Consider the following 20,000-nt stretch of genomic DNA (forward strand, 5'->3'; position numbering starts at 1 on the left):
TTTAGTTAGATCACATTGATTTGCATAATATATTTTCGTATATATAATTATAAATCGATAAATATTATTACATGGAGTATATGTAAGCTAGGCTGCATTAATCGTTTCATCATTCGCTTTCCGGGAATCGAAGACGTGAAATGTGATCTTCCTAGTTATGTCTACCTTAAAAATTATCTGGTGAAATGACAAAATCTCGCCCGAGTCTATTTTTGAAACCCCGCCACAACCGGAACACCATTCGAACAAAAATGGTTACTCGCGAATAACACGCAAACGACTCGTTATTCACGAGCAAATGTTTGTCTGAAAAACGTCTTGGACTATGTCAATTTGCCATGAGATCGTAATTGATAGAAGGCAGTTTTTCATGCGCGAGAGAGAATTAACTTTTCATCGATAATAAGAAAGTTCTTTTCAGAGTCAAGGGCGGACACACCAACAAACAAACAAACAAACACAATTTATTTGCATAATAAAAACCTTTCCAGTTGAAGGGATCAAGTTAAACTCCTCGTTTAACACAGCACTAAACCTTTCTTGGCTGATTGCAAGATAAAATACGAAGCCTGTTTTCTTTTTCCACAAGACATTTAATTTCTTTAACTGTTTTTTAAATAAACAGTTTATTTTCCATAATTGAAATTCAAAAGGACTGCTCTGGGCAATTAGGAAATTAAGAATATTTAAAACGCATAAATAAGCTTTCTTTTCGTTCAGAAAATAATTTTTTGCTCTCCTAGAGAACCTTCTAGTTATTAGTTGAGTTAATCTGTTTTTATTTTTACTTAGCTTGGTCTCATGTAAACTTATACTTCGACATAAATCAACAGCGTTCTGTTAATAGTGTTTTGCAGAAACGGCAGCTGTTTCTTTTTCAAAAAATAAAAGAGTCGTATGGGTTTAAACGGGTGGTGTCGCGATGCTATAGTTGACAACTGAGGGACATATTCGTTCCAGTCGCGTATTTTCTAGAGACGTGGCCTCTCACAATGTATTTGCAAGATAAGAGTGTCTTTATGGCATGGGTGGGCTCCCCATCACAGTCACGAATACGTCTATTTTTAGAATACCCGTTCCCGCCAAAATCAGTTGTCATGTCCCTGAAAAAAACATGGCAGAAGCAGTGACATAACGCTTGACATGGCTTCTTCTGATTGGTTAAAATTGGCGGCCTTTTGTTGTTTGGCGCGCAAAGCGTGGGGCAAGACCGCAAAGTGATAGATCAACACTGTTATCTAATTTACTCTTGGTATTCGTGGAAGGCGGAATGTGGCCGACGTGCAGCGCCGGCTCACGTATCACGCCTTTTCTTGGAAAACACACAAAGTACGTCAGTTAGATTGCAATGTGTTTTCCAATGGCATTGAAAGATGAAATAATTTGTTGTCGAACTTTTAATAAAAATCGGTTTAGCGGTTCAGGATTAAGCTTAGCTGGGGTGGCTCCTAATAAAGATCCAGGCGCAGAATTCACTATGCTTGGTTGGACTGTCTATGGACGTCGACCGGTGACAGAAAGTGTCACCGCAGAAAAGCAGTTTCTTCTCACAACCGGTCAAGAAGAGTTTGAGAAGCTGTGCTCGCTGGACGTTTTAGGGCTCAGAGATACAAGGTCAACAAAGAACAAGAACGTACACGAAGATTTTCTCCAGCAGCTAAATAAGACGCAAGGGGGCTTCTATGAAACAAGGTTGCCTTGGAAGGAGGATCATGTACCACTTCCGACTAACAAGAAATTGTCAGTGGTTCGACTGAACAGTACAATCCGGAAGCTGGAGAGAATGGGAAAGCTGGAGGACTATGATCAAATAATGCAGGAACAAGTGGCCGCTGGAATTATGGAACCTGTACCCCCTCATCAAACGGGCGAGGTAGTGCACTACATTCCCCACCAGGCAGTCATTCGAGAGCAAGCAGAAACGACCAAGATAAGAATTGTCTACGATTGTTCATCAAGGGCCGACACGCAGACCCCCTCTCTCAATGATTGTTTGGAGACTGGACCGCCACTACAGCCTCTCCTGTTTGACATTCTTCTCCGGAACCGGATGCGGAAACACTGTGTTACCGGAGACATTCAGAAAGCGTTCCTCCAAATTCGGGTACACGAACAAGATAGAGATGCACAGCGGGTCCTATGGTACGACAACCTAACGGACAGAAACATAGCGGAGTACCGTTTTACGCGAGTGATATTCGGAGCCACGTCAAGTCCATACATCCTTGGGGCGACTCTCCAAAAGCACATTAAGGGTTACAACGAAACGTTCAAGGCCACAGCGCAGGCGCTTTTAGAAGACACCTACGTTGATGACATTCAGGGGGGAGGCGATGTGGAAGAAGACGCGGCTACATTTAAAGAAGAGGCTTCCAATATAATGTCAGAGGGCGGTTTTACCCTACGCAAATGGCACAGTAACGTGGAACAATTAAATTCAGTTGAGAAAGTGACAGAAGGAGAAGAGACGTACGCCAAGAGTCTGGTGGGAAACAGAGGAAACAGAGAAACTAAAATCTTGGGCACACTGTGGGACAAGGCGCACGACACGCTGAGTATCGACTTCAAAACGTGCTTAAAGGCGGACAAGCCTCTAACAAAGAGGAAAATGATCTCAGCCATTAACAGCATTTAACGTACTGGGATGGAGCTCTCCAGTCACTATCACTGCCAAGCTCATTTTTAGTCAAGTATGCCTTCTGAAATTACATTGGGACACTGAAGTACCTGCCGAGATTCAAAGAGAATGGAGATCGTGGACTAACCGCCTGCAAAAAGCGCCAACCTTGACCGTACCACGCTGTGTTTTCAAGCACAATCGAACCCACTTTGAGATTCATGGTTTCGCGGATGCGAGCAAAGTTGCTGTTTGTGCTGCCTTGTACATTGTGTCATATCAAGACTCGACACCAGTAGACCAGAACTTACTTGCAGCCAAATCAAGAGTTGCACCAAAGGAAATGAGCATCCCGCGTCTGGAGTTGGTTGCCCCACACACGTTGGCGAAACTTGAAAACAACGTAAGCCGAGCATTGGCGTCCTTCCCCATTACAGCCTACCATAACTGAGTAGACAGCATTACAGTACTCTGTTGGCTGGCGAATCGTGGAGAATGGACAACTTTCGTAAACAATCGTTGGAAAGGATGGAGTCACCAGAGGATACAAGATCCTAACTGGCAGCGGGTACATCATCGAGAGACCTCAACAGTTGGTTTGCGATTTGGAAATCGGTGGCGTAGGTGATGACTCCAGTCCCTCTGATGGTAACGCCGGACCGAGCGGTTATTTTCAACAGCAGCTACCGGCGGTCAGGGTGAGGCGAGAAGCAAGGCGTACAGCAGCGGATCGTTTGGTAGGAATAATGGCGAACGAGAACGAGGAGGACTGAAGTACCGGCGCCGAACTAGTGATACATTGCGTGACAGTTCGTCACGCTAATTGACTCAATATCGGAACTATTTTATGCATTTATAATCGTTTTGTTTCGCAATTATTCTTTCTGATTTAGAGGATACAATGAACACTGAGATCGATTGAGCACCAGTAACTAGCTATATTAAAGTTATATCGAACTTTAATAGGGGGAGTGTGTAAGAAATGTCTTGATTGCGTGACGTGTTGTTTTTACAGCTTTGAGAAATCGACACCCTTATTTTTCATGTTGCTAAGTGATTTAACTATTGAATTTCGAATTATGTGATTTTTTAAGCACGTACGTGGGGAGCGAGTGATCTGTTCGGTTGATTGTTAGACATTCTAGGGTTTTATAGGTATTAAATATATTTTTTTTTACAACGCGAGTCTTCAGTGTCACAGGGAATTGGGGCCAGCAATTAGATTCCCCACACCACCATACACATACACTGATTTGTTGGAATTTTCTATCCCTGGAAACTCCTTTGGCATCAGTAAGGACCCCACCACAAGAGCAGAAATTCATAAACATCTTCAGAGATTAGCTGGAACAGTTTGCAGTGAATACAAGAAGGCAAACAGTGGAAGGCAAAGTCAGGAAGTACACAAAAAGTGCAAGAGGTTTCACATTTATGAAGGACAGACGGTTGACTTGATGGCATTACGAATGCAGAATGAGCTTATCCAAGATGAACTTCAAGAGTGAAAAAAAAGTTATAGTGATTTGGAGTCAGAACTTAAAAAACTTTTTCAGGATATGCAGGTGGCAATCCAAGAAAAAGACAAAACAATTGAGAATCTAAAAACTATCAATGAAGGTCTCTCAAGTTGTGTGAGTACTCTTGAAAATAGTGCTTACAAAGGGAAAGACATTTCCAAAGTATCAAAGAAATCAAGAACATTAAAATCGTTTTTATCAAGAGCACAGTCAGCCCTCTGGTTTGCCACCTCATTTGGACTTGAAGTCAAGATTATCACAGTCAGGGAAACAAAGTCAGGCGAATCACATACTGTTGCAGACAGAAAAACCCCAGAAGCACCAGCTTGCCAAGAAAAAAGACAAACCAGTGGGTTTGAAGCTCTTTCTATAGAGGATAAGTCAAATGTTGAGAAGGTTCTTTTTCTCCTTGACAAATTTTGTGTTGGGGACTCTTTTTACCACGAGCTAACAATGACCATCAATGACTTGCCAAAGTCTTACCTTGTCAAGCAAAGGCGAGATCAACTGAATAATATCTGCCATATTACACGCACTCCTGGTACCGCAGAGGGGGCACAGGTGTTATTTAGTGATCTCCTCAAAGAAAGGCTAAAGGATTACTTGGCAAGCCACCCAGATGGTTATGAAGACACCATTCGAATCAAAATTTCTGGGGATGGGGCAAGAATGACCCGAAATTCTAGCTTCATATTAATGAGCTTTGCCCTTCTGGACTTGGGAGATGATGTAATGGCAGCCAAGGGAAACCATACCATAGCTGTTGTTAAGGGAAAGGAGAATTACAAAACATTACAAGAGTCCTTTGCAGATGTCTTTAATGAAATCAACAGGCTAAATAGTGAAAAGAAAATTGAAGTTAATGATCGGGTGATTAATTTAGAGTTTTTTCTCAGGGGTGACTACAAATTTATTTTACTGATGATGGGACTGAAAGGTGCCACATCCTATTATGCATGTGTTTGGTGCAAAGTGCACAAAGATCACAGGTGGGACACTAGTTTTTCTTTGCATCATTATGAATCCTCAAATCTAAAGAGGACTATTAAAGAGATATCTGAGCTGGCAGAGAAAAAAGGGAAATAAAATTACTGTTGTGAACACACACCACTAGTTACAATAGAACTTGGTCATGTTATTCTTGATGAACTGCATCTTTTACTCAGGATTCTTGATGTGCTAATTGAAAATTTAATACGAGATGCATTAGAGTGGGACCAAAAGGAAAATAAAAGAAAAACAAAAGGCCAACAAAGAAATACCAACCTTACAAATCTACAAACAACCATTCGATCATGTGGTATCTCCTTTGACATATGGGAAAAAACTAATGCTGATGGGAAAGGGTCTGGCCAATATGATTTCACTAGTCTTCTGGGCTCAGACAAAAAGAAATTGTTGAGGGAACTTCCAGGCAAACTCAATGGTGTCATCCAATCTGACACTGTGGAAGTAGTTAAAAATATATGGGAAAAATTTGGGGAAATATACAGTACTGTAACCTGTACTGAGCCTTCCACAGAAATGAGAAATGACTACTTTTGCAAAGCAAAGGAGTGGGTAAATTTGTTTATTTCACTACGAGATAAAAGGGTGGGGTACAAAAGGGCAAATGTGACACCTTACATGCATGCAATGGTTTATCACATTCCCAGGTTCCTAGAAGATTATCAAACCATCAAACTCTTTACTGGACAAGGTGTAGAAAAAATAATGATATGGCTAGAGCTATTGTTCTTAGGAAATCAAACAACTGGGATGCTCCCACAGATATTTTAAGGCTTGAATCAAGGCAGTGGGAGCTGCGAGAAAGTGAGCGCTCAAAGAGATCCTACACTAAGAAAAAATCCACATACTGGGAGGAAGATCTACGGGAAACAAGAAAAAACAAGAGACAAAAGAACAACTAGATCAAAGGATAATATCATTAGTTTATTATTCACCACTGTACAGGGATTCTAAAAGCTGACCTTTCAAGCTTTAGCCCTTCATCAGAGCATATGTTAACTACCTGTGAGTTGTAAATATAAAAAATATATAAATTTGTATAAGCTTAAATAGATATTGATTTCTATGAATAAACAATTTCAGGTATAATAATATTCAACTCTTCATTTATTTACATTTAGTGTCAGGACAGGCTACATGCTACTTTACAAAAAGAAATACTTAATTTTTCTGGCCTGTACCGAGGGATGGGTACAATTGGCTCTCCTGTCAAGGTACACGTTCTTGGACTCCAAGATAAGAACAATCTTACCTTCACAGGAAAGTCAATTTTAACTCCATCACCTATTCTATCAATTATCATGTTCCACTGGTCAGGGAAGCGGCACCGTTGAAAATCAGCCATTTCTAAAAGAATGTACCCACTATCATTGCTTTTCTGCACTTTATTTTTAAACAAGAAATTGAAGTGAGCATGCTTGAAAGTAATGACAGTGGGCAAAATGCTCTTTGACTTCAGATGCTCTAAAATACCACAGTGAAGAGCTTCACTTGCATCCTGAATTTCTTCCTCTGAAATTATGGGGTTGAGAAAAGACCTACAAATGAATAAAATATTTTAAAAATAGAAGAACCGTAGCCAGGGTAAAACATAATAAAAAATTATTATAAAAAACGTTCACTGGCTATATACAGTTAAAAACTTTCGAGCTTTCGGCTGTCAGGCTACAGCCTTCAATGGAAATGAATGGAAAAAATGATGACAACTACAATATATACAAAAATAGGTGAGAAAAAGGAATATAAAAACGGGAAAAAATATTTGTCAAAAAAACTAATTGTTCTTTTTTAAAAGAATGAAGTATTGATTAGGGAGCGGCCTAGAATTGTTTTCTGCATGATCTATCGAAGCGGTGTGCCAAGATTCCAGTGTCTTGCGGGTACGAGAAGAACCCTTGTCAATCACTTGGGAATTTTTAAAGTCAATAGAGTGATTTGAAGACCAAGCGTGTTTAGCGATGTTGGAGCCTCTTGCGTAAGACTTCACATTCCTCATATGTTCTTTTTTTCTGGTTTCAAAGAATCTGCCAGTCTCGCCAACATGACTCCATGGGCAGTCAGCACAAGATATTTTGTAAACCACGTTAGGTTGAAGATCGATCGGAGGGCGGGACTTAGGAGAGGGAAACTCCTGTTGTAAAGTCGTGAATGGCTTGCTGACAACTCGAATATCATGTTTTCTAAGGAGTCTAGTTAGAGGCTGAGAAATGCCATTAATATAGGGGAGGACTGCATAATTGGAGAATTCGGAGGGTGCAACCCATTTAAAAAACATGCAAACAAGTTCCTCAGGTGTTGGGATGGGATTTGTTCGCTGAGTAGAAGATTTCTTCTTTAGAATGTTGGAGATAACATTTTGGGGGTAATTGTTAGATCGTAGAGCGTCGATGACATGAATAAGTTCTTTCTCTTTTCCTTGTTTTGTGCTCGGGAGATTAGTTGCGCGATGTAACAAAGTCTCAGCTGTACTGGTCTTGTGTCGTTTGTCATGATGGGAGAAGAAATCTAGATACCTATCAGTGTGGGTTGGTTTACGGTAAACCTCAATAATGAGATCATTATCCTTGCGAGTAACCAAAGCGTCCAGAAAGGCGATCTGGTTATTGTTTTCTTCTTCGATGGTAAAGGAGATGTGTTGATCGATACTGTTATGGAAAGAGTCAACGGCGTTTCTTTTAATGATACAGAAACTATCGTCAACATATCGTTTCCATACTTTAGGTGGAACGGGAGTTGTGTTGATGGCCATCTCCTCGATTGCTTCCATACATGGTTGCCAATTTATGTATGGAAGCAATCGAGGAGATGGCCATCAACACAACTCCCGTTCCACCTAAAGTATGGAAACGATATGTTGACGATAGTTTCTGTATCATTAAAAGAAACGCCGTTGACTCTTTCCATAACACACTCAACAGTATCGATCAACACATCTCCTTTACCATCGAAGAAGAAAACAATAACCAGATCGCCTTTCTGGACGCTTTGGTTACTCGCAAGGATAATGATCTCATTATCGAGGTTTACCGTAAACCAACCCACACTGATAGGTATCTAGATTTCTTCTCCCATCATGACAAACGACACAAGACCAGTACAGCTGAGACTTTGTTACATCGCACAACTAATCTCCCGAGCACAAAACAAGGAAAAGAGAAAGAACTTATTCATGTCATCGACGCTCTACGATCTAACAATTACCCCCAAAATGTTATCTCCAACATTCTAAAGAAGAAATCTTCTACTCAGCGAACAAATCCCATCCCAACACCTGAGGAACTTGTTTGCATATTTTTTAAATGGGTTGCACCCTCCGAATTCTCCAATTATGCAGTCCTCCCCTATATTAATGGCATTTCTCAGCCTCTAACTAGACTCCTTAGAAAACATGATATTCGAGTTGTCAGCAAGCCATTCACGACTTTACAACAGGAGTTTCCCTCTCCTAAGTCCCGCCCTCCGATCGATCTTCAACCTAACGTGGTTTACAAAATATCTTGTGCCGACTGCCCATGGAGTTATGTTGGCGAGACTGGCAGATTCTTTGAAACCAGAAAAAAAGAACATATGAGGAATGTGAAGTCTTACGCAAGAGGCTCCAACATCGCTAAACACGCTTGGTCTTCAAATCACTCTATTGACTTTAAAAATTCCCAAGTGATTGACAAGGGTTCTTCTCGTACCCGCAAGACACTGGAATCTTGGCACACCGCTTCGATAGATCATGCAGATAACAATTCTAGGCCGCTCCCTAATCAATACTCCATTCTTTTAAAAAAGAACAATTAGTTTTTTTTTGACAAATATTTTTTCCCGTTTTTATATTCCTTTTTCTCACCTATTTTTGTATATATTGTAGTTGTCATCATTTTTTCCATTCATTTCCATTGAAGGCTGTAGCCTGACAGCCGAAAGCTCGAAAGTTTTTAACTGTATATAGCCAGTGAACGTTTTTTATAATAATTTTTTAAGAATAAAATATTCTTTTGTAAAAATTTACTCGTGAAATTAATCTTGAAATGGCTAAACGACAAACTCATACAAGGTGACAGTTAAAAACAGCTACAACTGCAGCCATCAATTAGAGCAAACGAATTTTCAACGTCTTCATTTCTGATTCTCCCTACTATTCAAACTATAATTTCAGTCAAGTTAACATGGGAATAGCGCTTTTGATCATATCAAGATTTTACCTTAACGCAAGCGAGTTTCAATTTTCCTCCGGCTCCCACGAATTTTGAAGACTCGAGTAGCCTTCCATTTGATGAAATATTCGTTCTAAGTCATAATAAGGGACGGAAAATTAAAACAAATCGTGTACGATTGCATGCTGTAGAACGAACGCGGCATACAAACAATCGCTTACCTTTCCCTTTCTGACTCTCTTCGATATGACTCTATCAATTTCGTAGAGACTGCTCGCTGAGACCTTTTTTTTGTTTTCACGGTAAAAGTCCGCCGTACTCAGTCTGTCAAGCTCCTTGTAAAATGAAAATTTCGCCATTTTCAACCAGAATCGAAGAGTATTTTTAAATAAGCCGAAGACAAAATCGACAACATGTTTCGGCGCCACGACATCAACCGCTGACTGTCCTCGATTTCTGGGAGTGAGTGGCAGAATTAGGGGAGACGTGCTAATTCTTGGTTTTCACCCACGTGACCTTAGTCCTTGACAACCGTCGTTAACCGCCATTGTGGAGCCCCTCGAATCGTAAACAGAGACGCGTAGAGAGAGATGTGAGTGAGTTGTAGTGCGATGGTTCTCTGTATAATACCTAGCTGTGGAGTAAAATCTGGAAACAAGGAAGGTATTAGTCTATTCCGTATACCTATCGTTGTTGATAAGAACGGTGAAAGTTATAAACAGCTAACAGAAGATCGCCGAAACGCGTGGATTTCACAGATAAGCCGAGACGACACGAAATCGAAAGACTTTGTTTCTGGGAAGCCTGCCTTACTCTGGGACAGATACAACGAACAAAGGACAATTTAAAAGCTTTCGCAGCGATTGACTCACGGTTTAATGTTAGATTTTAACTTTAAGTGTGGGGTTGGACTTATTTTGCTGAAATTGTCTTTACAGGTTTAGCAATTAAAGCTTTTGCGGTGATTGCCAGTAACGGCTTTTGCTGTGAACAGTTGTGTTTTATCCTGTAAAGCTTTCGCAGCGATTTAGCACGCGTTGGTTCAGGGTTTTAGGGTAAAAGGCGAGCGAGTCAGAATTTGTCGAAAGTTGGCTTTTTTTCGATAAAGCGTTTCTCGGCCGGGTTTCCACCGATGTCTTCCCAATTCACACCACCGAAGCGCTTGAACCCCTCAAACAAGTGTGCTCAATTTCGACCGATTAAACCACAACGTCGCGGAGAAATTCATCTTCGAAAATTCATCTCATTAAAATATGCCCGATGCAAATGAGGTGCTCCGGTTTTGAATATTTAATGAGGTGAATTTAACCTGAGTATCAGGCGTTTGTGATACTCAGGTTAGCAAATGTCTAACTCGGAGGCGTTTTATTCGACTTCGCTGATATTCGACAGGCGAATGCGAGGGATGGAGCGCCCAAATTGACTGAGTTTGAAGGAAATCGGACGAATTTCGAAGGAAAAAAGCTTCTCACCTTCTCAAGGTGAAGGACTGAGACTCTAATCGACCAAGTACTTTGACAGAAGAAGAGGGAAATCATCGAAACAAAGGGAATGAGGAGGCATTTTCTTCTCATCTGGCGGCCATAGCAGTTAGCGAAGGTATTAAAAGAAATCCAACTGGAAACTGATACAGATAAGGTCGACGCCGAGTGTCAAACTTCCGAGTCACCTTGGCCACAAACAACAACAATCTTGCCCGCGATTTCCTTCCCTTGCTTAAACGGACGCAACGAAACCAGAAATCATCTGGTTGTACGCTTTCAAAATTTTGAAGGCCTTAAACTGCTTGTTTGTATAGTAGCTTGTCTCTAAAACTAACTAGGAAAGCAAGTCTGAGACTTCTAGAGGAGCCAAACTGATCGCTCCGTATGGCCGCTGGGTCTACGCAAACGACAGAAAATCTTCTTCAAATAGCGCTCTCGAACGTGGCTTTCGAGGTTTTTTTTGCGTAGGATGAAAGTACTGGTACCTCGTCGAGTGATTTTGGGTCGCTTTCTTGGGAAATATCCATTGGAAAGATGAATTATTTGAAGACTTCGAACGTGAGCGCTCAAAATGTCATACATTTCCCTATAATCAGGGGCACCAGAATGGCGGAAACCTAATTTGCATAAGGTTATGACGTCAGCTGAAAACCGAGAATTATCATATATTAATTTATCACTTCAGTGCTTGTGAGGCAAGATCGCTGCGAACGAAAGCTTCCAGATTTCACGTAAATCGACCGGTTGTCTTCAGGAATTCACATACAGCTAACATAAATCAAAAGGTTTGTTCGTTTATTTTTCATCCTACGGATTAATGTATTTATGCTTAATGAGAATGCATATATTTACGAGCATACATATATACTTTATTTAAGGTATCATAAACAAATAAATACAAGTAATACCCTAAAAAGGAAGTTTAAGAGGTTAACCCTATGTAAATAAACTTCCAAAATAAAAATCAAAAATATATGTTTATAAGTGGAACCTAAGAAATACACATGTATGATTTAAGAGCTATTTTAAAACGTCTCAAATTTCCTACCTCAACAACATTGGCAGGCAGGTCATTCCATTCGCGAATAATTTTAACGAAGAATGAATATTTATAACAATTACAGTTCGCCGATTTAACTTGTAGTTTGTAGTTATGATTGGACCTGGTACGTTTTGAAGCGAACTCAAAAAAGTCACGAAAACAAAGACTATTCAATCCAAATACAAGTTTATAGCATTCAATCAAAGAAAAATATAGTCTTCTGTCAGTCAACTGCGACCAACGCAACAGTTTACAGCGATCTTCATATGACATCTCTCCCCTTCGCTGGCCTAAGGCCAATCGAGAAGCTCTTCTCTGAACTTTTTCTAAGAGAACAATATTCTTAACCAAGTAAGGGCACCATGCAGGGGAAGCGTACTCGAGGATTGGTCTCACAAGAGCCTTATACATTGTGGAAAAGATTTCTTTGTTTACAGAACCGATTGTTCGCTTGATTAGACCGAGAACTTTATTGGCCTTATTGACCACCTCGACAACGTGTAAAGTCCACGAGAGATCATGGGAGATTGTGATGCCGAGGTCTTTTACAGTACTCACTGAGCTGAGACGTTCTCCACGCGGTACGAGGGAGTAATTTGGAACAGATTTATCACGATTATGTGTCACTCGCATAATTTCACATTTGTTCGCGTTGAAGTTTAACTGCCAGGTCTCAGACCAACTCTTAAGGTGGAATAAGTCGGACTGAAGAATGACTGTGTCTCTAGCTATGTCAGAGATCTCTCTATAAACCTTGGTATCATCCGCATACAGTTTAACCGTTGATAAAATTCCCGATGAAATGTCATTTACATATAAGATGAATAAAACAGGTCCTAGGATTGTTCCTTGGGGTACACCTGATAAAACTGGAGACCAGGACGAGCAAGTACCGCGTATGACGACGCGTTGCATCCGGCCAATTAAAAAATTTCGAAACCACTGGAGAGCGCTGCCGTCGATACCATGACGCTCGAGCTTGAAAAGAAGACGCTCATGCGGTACACTGTCGAACGCCTTGGAAAAATCCAAAAAGGCAATGTCGGTTGGCTTTCTGTTGTTACGTGATTTCGCCCAGTCATCGTAACAAGAAAGAATCTCCGAAAGCGTTGATCGACCCTCCATGTAAGCGAACTGGTTCGGGTTAAAAATATTTATGTTTTGCCAAAAATCCATCACTCGAGACTTAACGATTTTCTCCGCAATCTTGCACACTACTGATGTTAATGAGATCTGGCGATAATTATTCCTGTCAGTCTTACTGCCTTTTTTGAACAAAGGTGTGATATTAGCGAGTTTCCAGAGATGTGGCAGTTTGCCTGTTGAAAATGATTTGTTAAAGAAAAAACACAGAGGTGATGACAAAACACTCGCACATTCCTTCAGAATGCGAGGTGATAGACTGTCAGGTCCAGGCGACTTGTAGATATTTAAATTTTTTAACAGCATATATTTTCCAAACGAAAGACGAGGAAATACAGTGACGTTGTCGCCCTCCTTACCGTACATAACTTTGCTTAGTTTTTTAGGGGGAAAGAAATACCGCTCAACCTTGAGGTGGTCTAAGAGTTCGTGCTCTTTCTATTTTGCGATTTAAGAGATAGTAGGTGCTTCAGGGTTTGGGGATGCTTTGTCGAGAAATCTTTAGGAAACCAGTGTGTTTCTAGGATTTTCTAGGTTTAGGTGGTTTCAAGTTTGGGGACGAATTGAAGCTCTTGACTAAAAAGTCCTTGAGTGATTTGTTCTTCCTGTAGGCGACAATAGGAGCATTAAGAAGGATGGGCGCAAGTTTTGGGACCTTAGATATTAAAACCAGTTTTTCATAAGGATCTCTTTGAGTTTAGGTGCAGCTGGGTTGAAGTTGGTAACGAACGGTAGAATTGTTTTGGATGTCTTAATTTTGTTTTTCAAAGCTTCATTTTGCGACGAGAAATCACTCAGGCATGCATTTCTAATTTGTGATTTCAAAGTTTCTCTTCTAAACTTTATTGAAGTACACTGATATTTTTACATGAAAAATAAATTGGCAAGCGTACCACACAAAAAGCATTCAGTCTGAGAGTATTTTTATTATTAACTTTCTTTTTTTTTTTGCGTCGGCAACCAATTTTAGCAATCGTTTAATTTCTCTGATCCACTACTGTCTCTAATTCCACGTGTCTCAATCTCTTAGAAAAGCCTTTTGGGCTATTAATAATAAAAATATAATATTAATAGATACATAAATAAACAAACAAACATAAGTCATCAACAGTCAACGTTGAGACTTTGCGAAAGAAGGACAGGGAGTACATGATAAACTCATGAGGAATACTGAAGAGTTAAAAAACTTTACAATGATTTGGATTGAAATAAAATTTGTTTCAAATTTCACATTTGGCTATCTTTTGTCATATAAGTGCGGCGTCTTTCATGGAAGTCTTCTACGAAAGTCTGATCTTTTAAATTATTCTTGACAGCTTGACATACCAGCCTATAAAACGCATGGAAGATCAAGACGGGAGGGTTAAGGCCCTGTGGCAAACGGCTTTGAAGAGCGACTTTGAAACCGTTTGCCCATCCTAGCTTCTACACATTTGGAAACACGTTAAATTGAAGTTGAATTACTACTTTACTTATTATTACTTTATTATTACATATCAGACTCTGAGAAATATATGAGAGTAGCCAAAGCCGGAGGCTTAAATGGCATATATGGTCAGCAAACATAATGTGAAGAATCTGCCCGAATAAAAGAAGGCTTTAACTACAATTAATACAATATTAATAAAATAGAAATAAAAAAAGTGAAAAGACTGGTTAAGAATACTTAAACAACTAAATATGACTACTTAAAGGAGCTAGGTCACGCAAGTTAAGGCAATTTCAGCACTGATCGAATGGTCATAGAATTAACGAAAATATCAAAATAACTGTTCAAAACTAAAGAACAACTCTAACAAAACACAGGGAAGCCAAGAAGGGACATGGATGGAGAAAACTGGAGAGGATTGAAGTGGATTGAATTTGGGTAAATTTGAGAAACGTCGGCCCACCTTTTTTCAAATTTATATCAATCTATATCAAAATGTCATTTACAAAGCTGGAAAATCATTCTCGGTTGTTATGTGGCCGTGATTTTGCAAATGAAAGACTCTTGCTCTGCCAATTTGACGTTTAGAGCTCATAATTAACAAAATTAAACAAAATTACCTAAAATAGCGTGACCTAGCCCCTTTAATTTACAAACACACAGGAAATGGGGATTGATCGATGATGAAACCGTTTGCTCACTTCAGGAGTCAATATCGTTCAACAAAATCAAACGTCAAATGTTGAAGCCGGTTTTCCGGGCCTTCATGAGGCGCAGAAACGTACCGTTCAATATAAAATTGACAGTACGAATATCAGAGAAATTTTTAATATATCATGCGAGGAACAAACGTGGGTGTTTTAATAGAGATCGCTGAATTTCCAAGACGCAAGAACATGACATTTCACGTGTGAGTTGTCATTAAGGGAGAAATGCTTTAATTATCATTTATTAATTTATTACTTCAGGTAATTGTGTTTGTGCAAGATCGCTGCGAAGGAAAATCGACCGGTTGTCTTCAGGAATTCACATACAGCTAACATAAATGAAAAGGTTTGTTCGTTTATTTTTTTTATCCTACGGATTAACGTATTTATACTTAATGAGAATGCATATATTTCCGGGCCTTTTTTCCACACGAAGGACGCAATTAAAGTGAACGAGGAAATACAGTGACATTGTCACCCTCCTTACCGTACATAACTTTGCTTAGTTTTTTAGGGGGAAAGAAATACCGCTCTAACTGGAGGTGGTCTAAGAGTTCGTGCTCTTTCTATTTTGCGATTTAAGAGATAGTAGGTGCTTCAGGGTTTGGGGATGCTTTGTCGAGAAATCTTTAGGAAACCAGTGTGTTTCTAGGATTTTCTAGGTTTAGGTGGTTTCAAGTTTGGGGACGAATTGAAGCTCTTGACTAAAAAGTCCTTGAGTGATTGGTTCTTCCTGTAGGCGACAATAGGAGCATTAAGAAGGATGGGCGCAAGTTTTGGGACCTTAGATATTAAAACCAGTTTTTCATAAGGATTTTTTTGAGTTTAGGTGCAGCTGGGTTGAAGTTGGTAACGAACGGTAGAATTGTTTTGGATGTCTTAATTTTGTTTTTCAAAGATTCATTTTGCGATGAGGAAACCACCTCTGCCAGTGTTTTTTCAACTAGCTCGCGTGGGTAGCCTCGTTTCAGAAGATGGGATTGAAAATGCCGTTTGCGGTGACGACTCGGATTTTTCTTCAATCGAGTTCGTTCGGAAAAGACTTTTAGACCACCTCAAATCGGTCGGGAGCCGTATTTCTTTCGCCTTTAAAAATTAAACCAAACGGAGTTATATACGGTAAGGAGGGTGACAATATAATAACTACTGTATATTTTCGTCGACATTTTATTTGAAAACAGTTGTTGTGTACAAATATATTGGGTGCCAATACCTGTGAACTTAAATGTTGACGGATCATAACAAATCTTCGTTTCGTATCCTGTGGTTGACATCGCTCGTGTCAATAAGGGTCCAATACCTAGATAGAATTTCGTGTTAAAGGGCACATTTGACTTTTGCTTGTCTAATGGTCATTGTATCAGTTATCTCTCTCGCTATGCCAAGCAAACTGGTTCAGATTAACCGTGTGGAATGCTAGCAATAGTTCAGAATTTTTGCAATTGCGTGAAGAAGCCTGAAAAAGGTCAAGAGGTTCACTGAAACCGCGTTGAAGTCCTGAATTATTCAGGCTTGTTTACGCAATTGCAAAAATTGCGTTCATAACTGCGAGGATCATAGCTTCACTTGATTTCATATCCGCAGTTCATATATGATCCATTTCATATATCATTTCATCGTTAGTTCAGATATCTTAACTGTGCTGAAATGAAATTATGATGGAGCTCCGTTGCCTTTCATCGCAATTTTTTACCAAAAAGAACCGTAAAGTCACGAAACTAATTATTGATGCCTTTCGTTTTGGATTAAAAGACAGGTGTGCCAAAAAGTAGTATCCATTTAATTTGTCATCTAAAAATGTCTGTGTACTTCAATGAACTTTAGATAGAGAAACAGTTTGGAATCATTAAATTAAAAATGCATGACTTGTCTGACTTGAATTAATCTTTCATTTGCAAAGCAGAATCGCCTGAAAACTAACCACAGCATGGTAGACCTGATTTCAAACTTTACAAGATAAAATTAACAAATTGATCAGAGATAGTCAAGTTCAGGCCGTTAAAGGGAATTTCGAGAAACATAGTACAGGATCAAAGTCTTGGTGGTCAACAGTCAATTCCCTAACTGGCAGAAAGTCTACCAACACGCCAATAAGCTCAATTATTTCTCCGAACGAGATCAACAATTTCTTTTGTACTGTTAACACTGATCCCCATTATAAATCCACCCACGCTGTCGTTATTCCGGAATCGTGCAAGATTCCTGCTTTAACTGTTTCCTGCGTTACCGAGAGTCTACTCAAATTAAAAAAGACTGCTTCTGGTCCAGATAAAATTCCGTATTGGATTTGGAAAGAGTTTGCTTATGATCTTGCTCCTGTTGTTACTCATATCTTTAACTGTTCTTTGGAAAACCACATTGTGCCTGATCTGTGGAAGCTGGCTGACATAACTCCCTTGCCTAAAGAGTCCAACTTTAAAAATTGTACACAGTTGCGGCCTATTTCGCTGATTAATGTAATAATGAGGGTTTTCGAACGCCTTGTCTACCGACAAGAACTATCACAGTATGTTAATAATTTCATAGATCTTGACCAGTTTGCATACCGTAAGGGCCATAATACGACTATGGCTTTAATTAAGTGTCAATATGCTTGGCTGAAATGGCTTGATTCGGGTTTTGACTTTGTCAGAATATTTTCTTTTGATTTCAGCAAAGCTTTTGATTCGGTACCTCATGATATTCTTTGCTCTAAGTTGAAGTCACTTGATATTAACCCATATGTAACTAATTGGATTATTAGTTTTTTACAAGGCAGAAAACAAAGAGTTACTGTTGATGGCATTGTTACCGATTATTTAAATATTAATAGAGGTGTCCCCCAGGGGACTGTATTAGGCCCTATATTATTTTCTATCATGGTCAATGATATCAAGGTCATCCTACCAAATCAAAATTTGCTTGTGAAGTTTGCGGATGACTTAACTTTAAGTATTCCTGTAAAATCGAGTGTTAGCAACAGTAACTCAGCAGCTAATGAGGTCAAATCCATTGTCGAATGGACAATTGTTAACCGCATGCAACTGAATTTCAAGAAAACGTGGGAAATGCTTCTTAAAGGCAAATCCACTAAGGCTTTACCAGCTCCTCTGGTTTTTATAGAGCGAAAACCCAGTCTAAAGTTGCTGGGAGTAACCTTTCAATCCGATCCGTGTAATTGGGATTCACATTTAGATAATATCCTATCGAAAGCTAGTAGTCGTTTGCACATCTTACGCGTTTGTAAATTTTATGGACTGCCATTGGATGATCTTCATATCCTTTTCACTAGTCTTATTCTACCTACACTTACTTATGCTGTGGAAGTATGGGGCTGTGCGTATTATCATAAGTACTTAAGTCGTATAGACAGGCTGTTCAAAAGAGCTTTTAAGTTTGGCTACTGTAAAGAACGTTTTCTCATTGAAAATATTATTGCCCTGAAGGATAAGAAGTTATGGGATAAGATAACTGACAGTAATTTAATAACAGCTTTAGATGACCTTCTGCCACCGAAGCGAACTATGGTTACGTTACGTAAGAGGCGTCACAACTACATTATCCCGCTTGTCAGAACTGAGCGTTTTAAGAGAACTTTTATAAATAGATGCTTGTTTTCTAGTTAGTTGTTAGTTAGTTAGTTAATTAGTTGTCTGTATAATTTAATTATTTTATTGTAACTAAACACGTCTGTTGTTTAGAGTGTTTTCAATAAAGACCTTTATTATTATTATTATTTTATTAGCCTGCGTACCAAGCGTTTCCGTTGGGTTTCACCGAAGAGGACTTTTGATGGAGCAAAAGTTCTCGCCCCATTTTTTGCCCGGTGAAAACATCCAAAAGCCCGCTTCTCAATATTCCTCTCGTATGCCCAACGGAAACGCTTGCTACAAAGGCTACGATTTTATAGTTTACCTCGTTGGAGAAATCAGAATTAAGATCTTCTGGATGATTTTGTGGAATCGTTCCGTGTATAGGTAGTTACATCCAGATGATGTTCAGTTAATCTACAGCGGAGTGCTTATATTAAATTTTTGTGCTTTATGCTCCATATATAAAGACTACTATTGTTGGCAAGGCGCTGCTTTGGGCGAGCTCCAAGACTTCATTTTCACAGGATGGAGGGCAGCAACGAAACTCCACGTCACCCACTGGAACATATTGCATCAAGGCATGTGAAACCTCTTCAGGGAAATGGAAAAAGTTATTTCCTCAGTTCAGATTTAAAGAGGATAGAGGAACTCATCAAAGAGACTACAGAAAACCCTGATGTCACAAAGCGACATCGAACCAGAAATGACAGAGAGGTAAAAACAAAAGCATTCCAAACGGTAATTGGAGTACATGGAATCACAAGTGCACAATGTTACAGTGTAACTGTAATTGTCAACCGAAAAGACAAGAAAATCATCACAGCATTTCCAACCATATGACTATTTCAGCAATGGGGATGCAGATGGAGGAAGTGTTAACGATAGTAGTGAAAATAGAATGGGGCAATGAAGATGAACTCATGATCAAGACGAAACACGATGTGATGATGAGGATGATGATGAGGAGAAGATGAACAGTTATAATAATAATAATAATAATAATAATAATAATAATAATAATAATAATAATAATAATAATAATAATAATAATAATAATAGAAAAACCTTTATTGAAAATCAGTCAGTTAACACAGAAATTATTAACAATATAAAAAAACATTCTGTTCCAATTATAAAAAACAGTTCAAGTTCATTGTTCATTTACACTAGCAAACAAAAACAAAAAAAGGAAAATATATATGGACATGTTATTGTTATTATTAGTATTAATATGAATAACTTTATTTTTAATTCGAATAAAACTGTTTAGAAATATATCTATAAGTATATATAACAATCACAAATCTAAAAAACTATTCCCAGTAATGATAATAAT

At 39.1% G+C, this 20,000-nt stretch overlaps 1 protein-coding gene, 1 long non-coding RNA gene and 1 pseudogene across 4 annotated transcripts in view; 2 read left to right on the top strand and 1 right to left on the bottom strand.

The window, feature by feature from the left end:
- LOC137970790 (uncharacterized) overlaps positions 1-5,754 on the top strand; it is a 52,029-nt gene extending 46,275 nt beyond the window's left edge. Inside the window, exon 2 of the mRNA XM_068817361.1 lies at positions 3,301-5,754. Within this exon, the coding sequence (XP_068673462.1) occupies positions 4,174-5,220 (1,047 nt within the window). The 5' untranslated portion in view covers positions 3,301-4,173 and the 3' untranslated portion in view covers positions 5,221-5,754. The remainder of the gene's footprint in view (positions 1-3,300) is intronic.
- The window catches only part of LOC137970792 (uncharacterized), a 25,225-nt gene that overhangs the window by 807 nt on the left and 4,418 nt on the right, over positions 1-20,000 (top strand). The window contains exons 1-4 of one of the 3 annotated variants that reach the window (XR_011116869.1): positions 10,752-10,886; positions 11,457-11,556; positions 15,354-15,438; positions 19,132-20,000. The exon at positions 19,132-20,000 is cut by the window's right edge and continues 505 nt beyond it. This is a non-coding gene — a long non-coding RNA (uncharacterized lncRNA). Of the gene's footprint in view, positions 1-10,751; positions 10,887-11,456; positions 11,557-15,353; positions 15,439-19,131 lie in introns of those variants that run through there. The other 2 variants (XR_011116868.1, XR_011116870.1) reach the window with 2 other exon arrangements.
- LOC137970791 (uncharacterized) lies at positions 6,049-9,676 on the bottom strand (annotated as a pseudogene).

The sequence above is a fragment of the Montipora foliosa genome, chromosome 9, assembly GCF_036669935.1.
Source record: "Montipora foliosa isolate CH-2021 chromosome 9, ASM3666993v2, whole genome shotgun sequence".
Taxonomy (NCBI): domain Eukaryota; kingdom Metazoa; phylum Cnidaria; class Anthozoa; order Scleractinia; family Acroporidae; genus Montipora; species Montipora foliosa.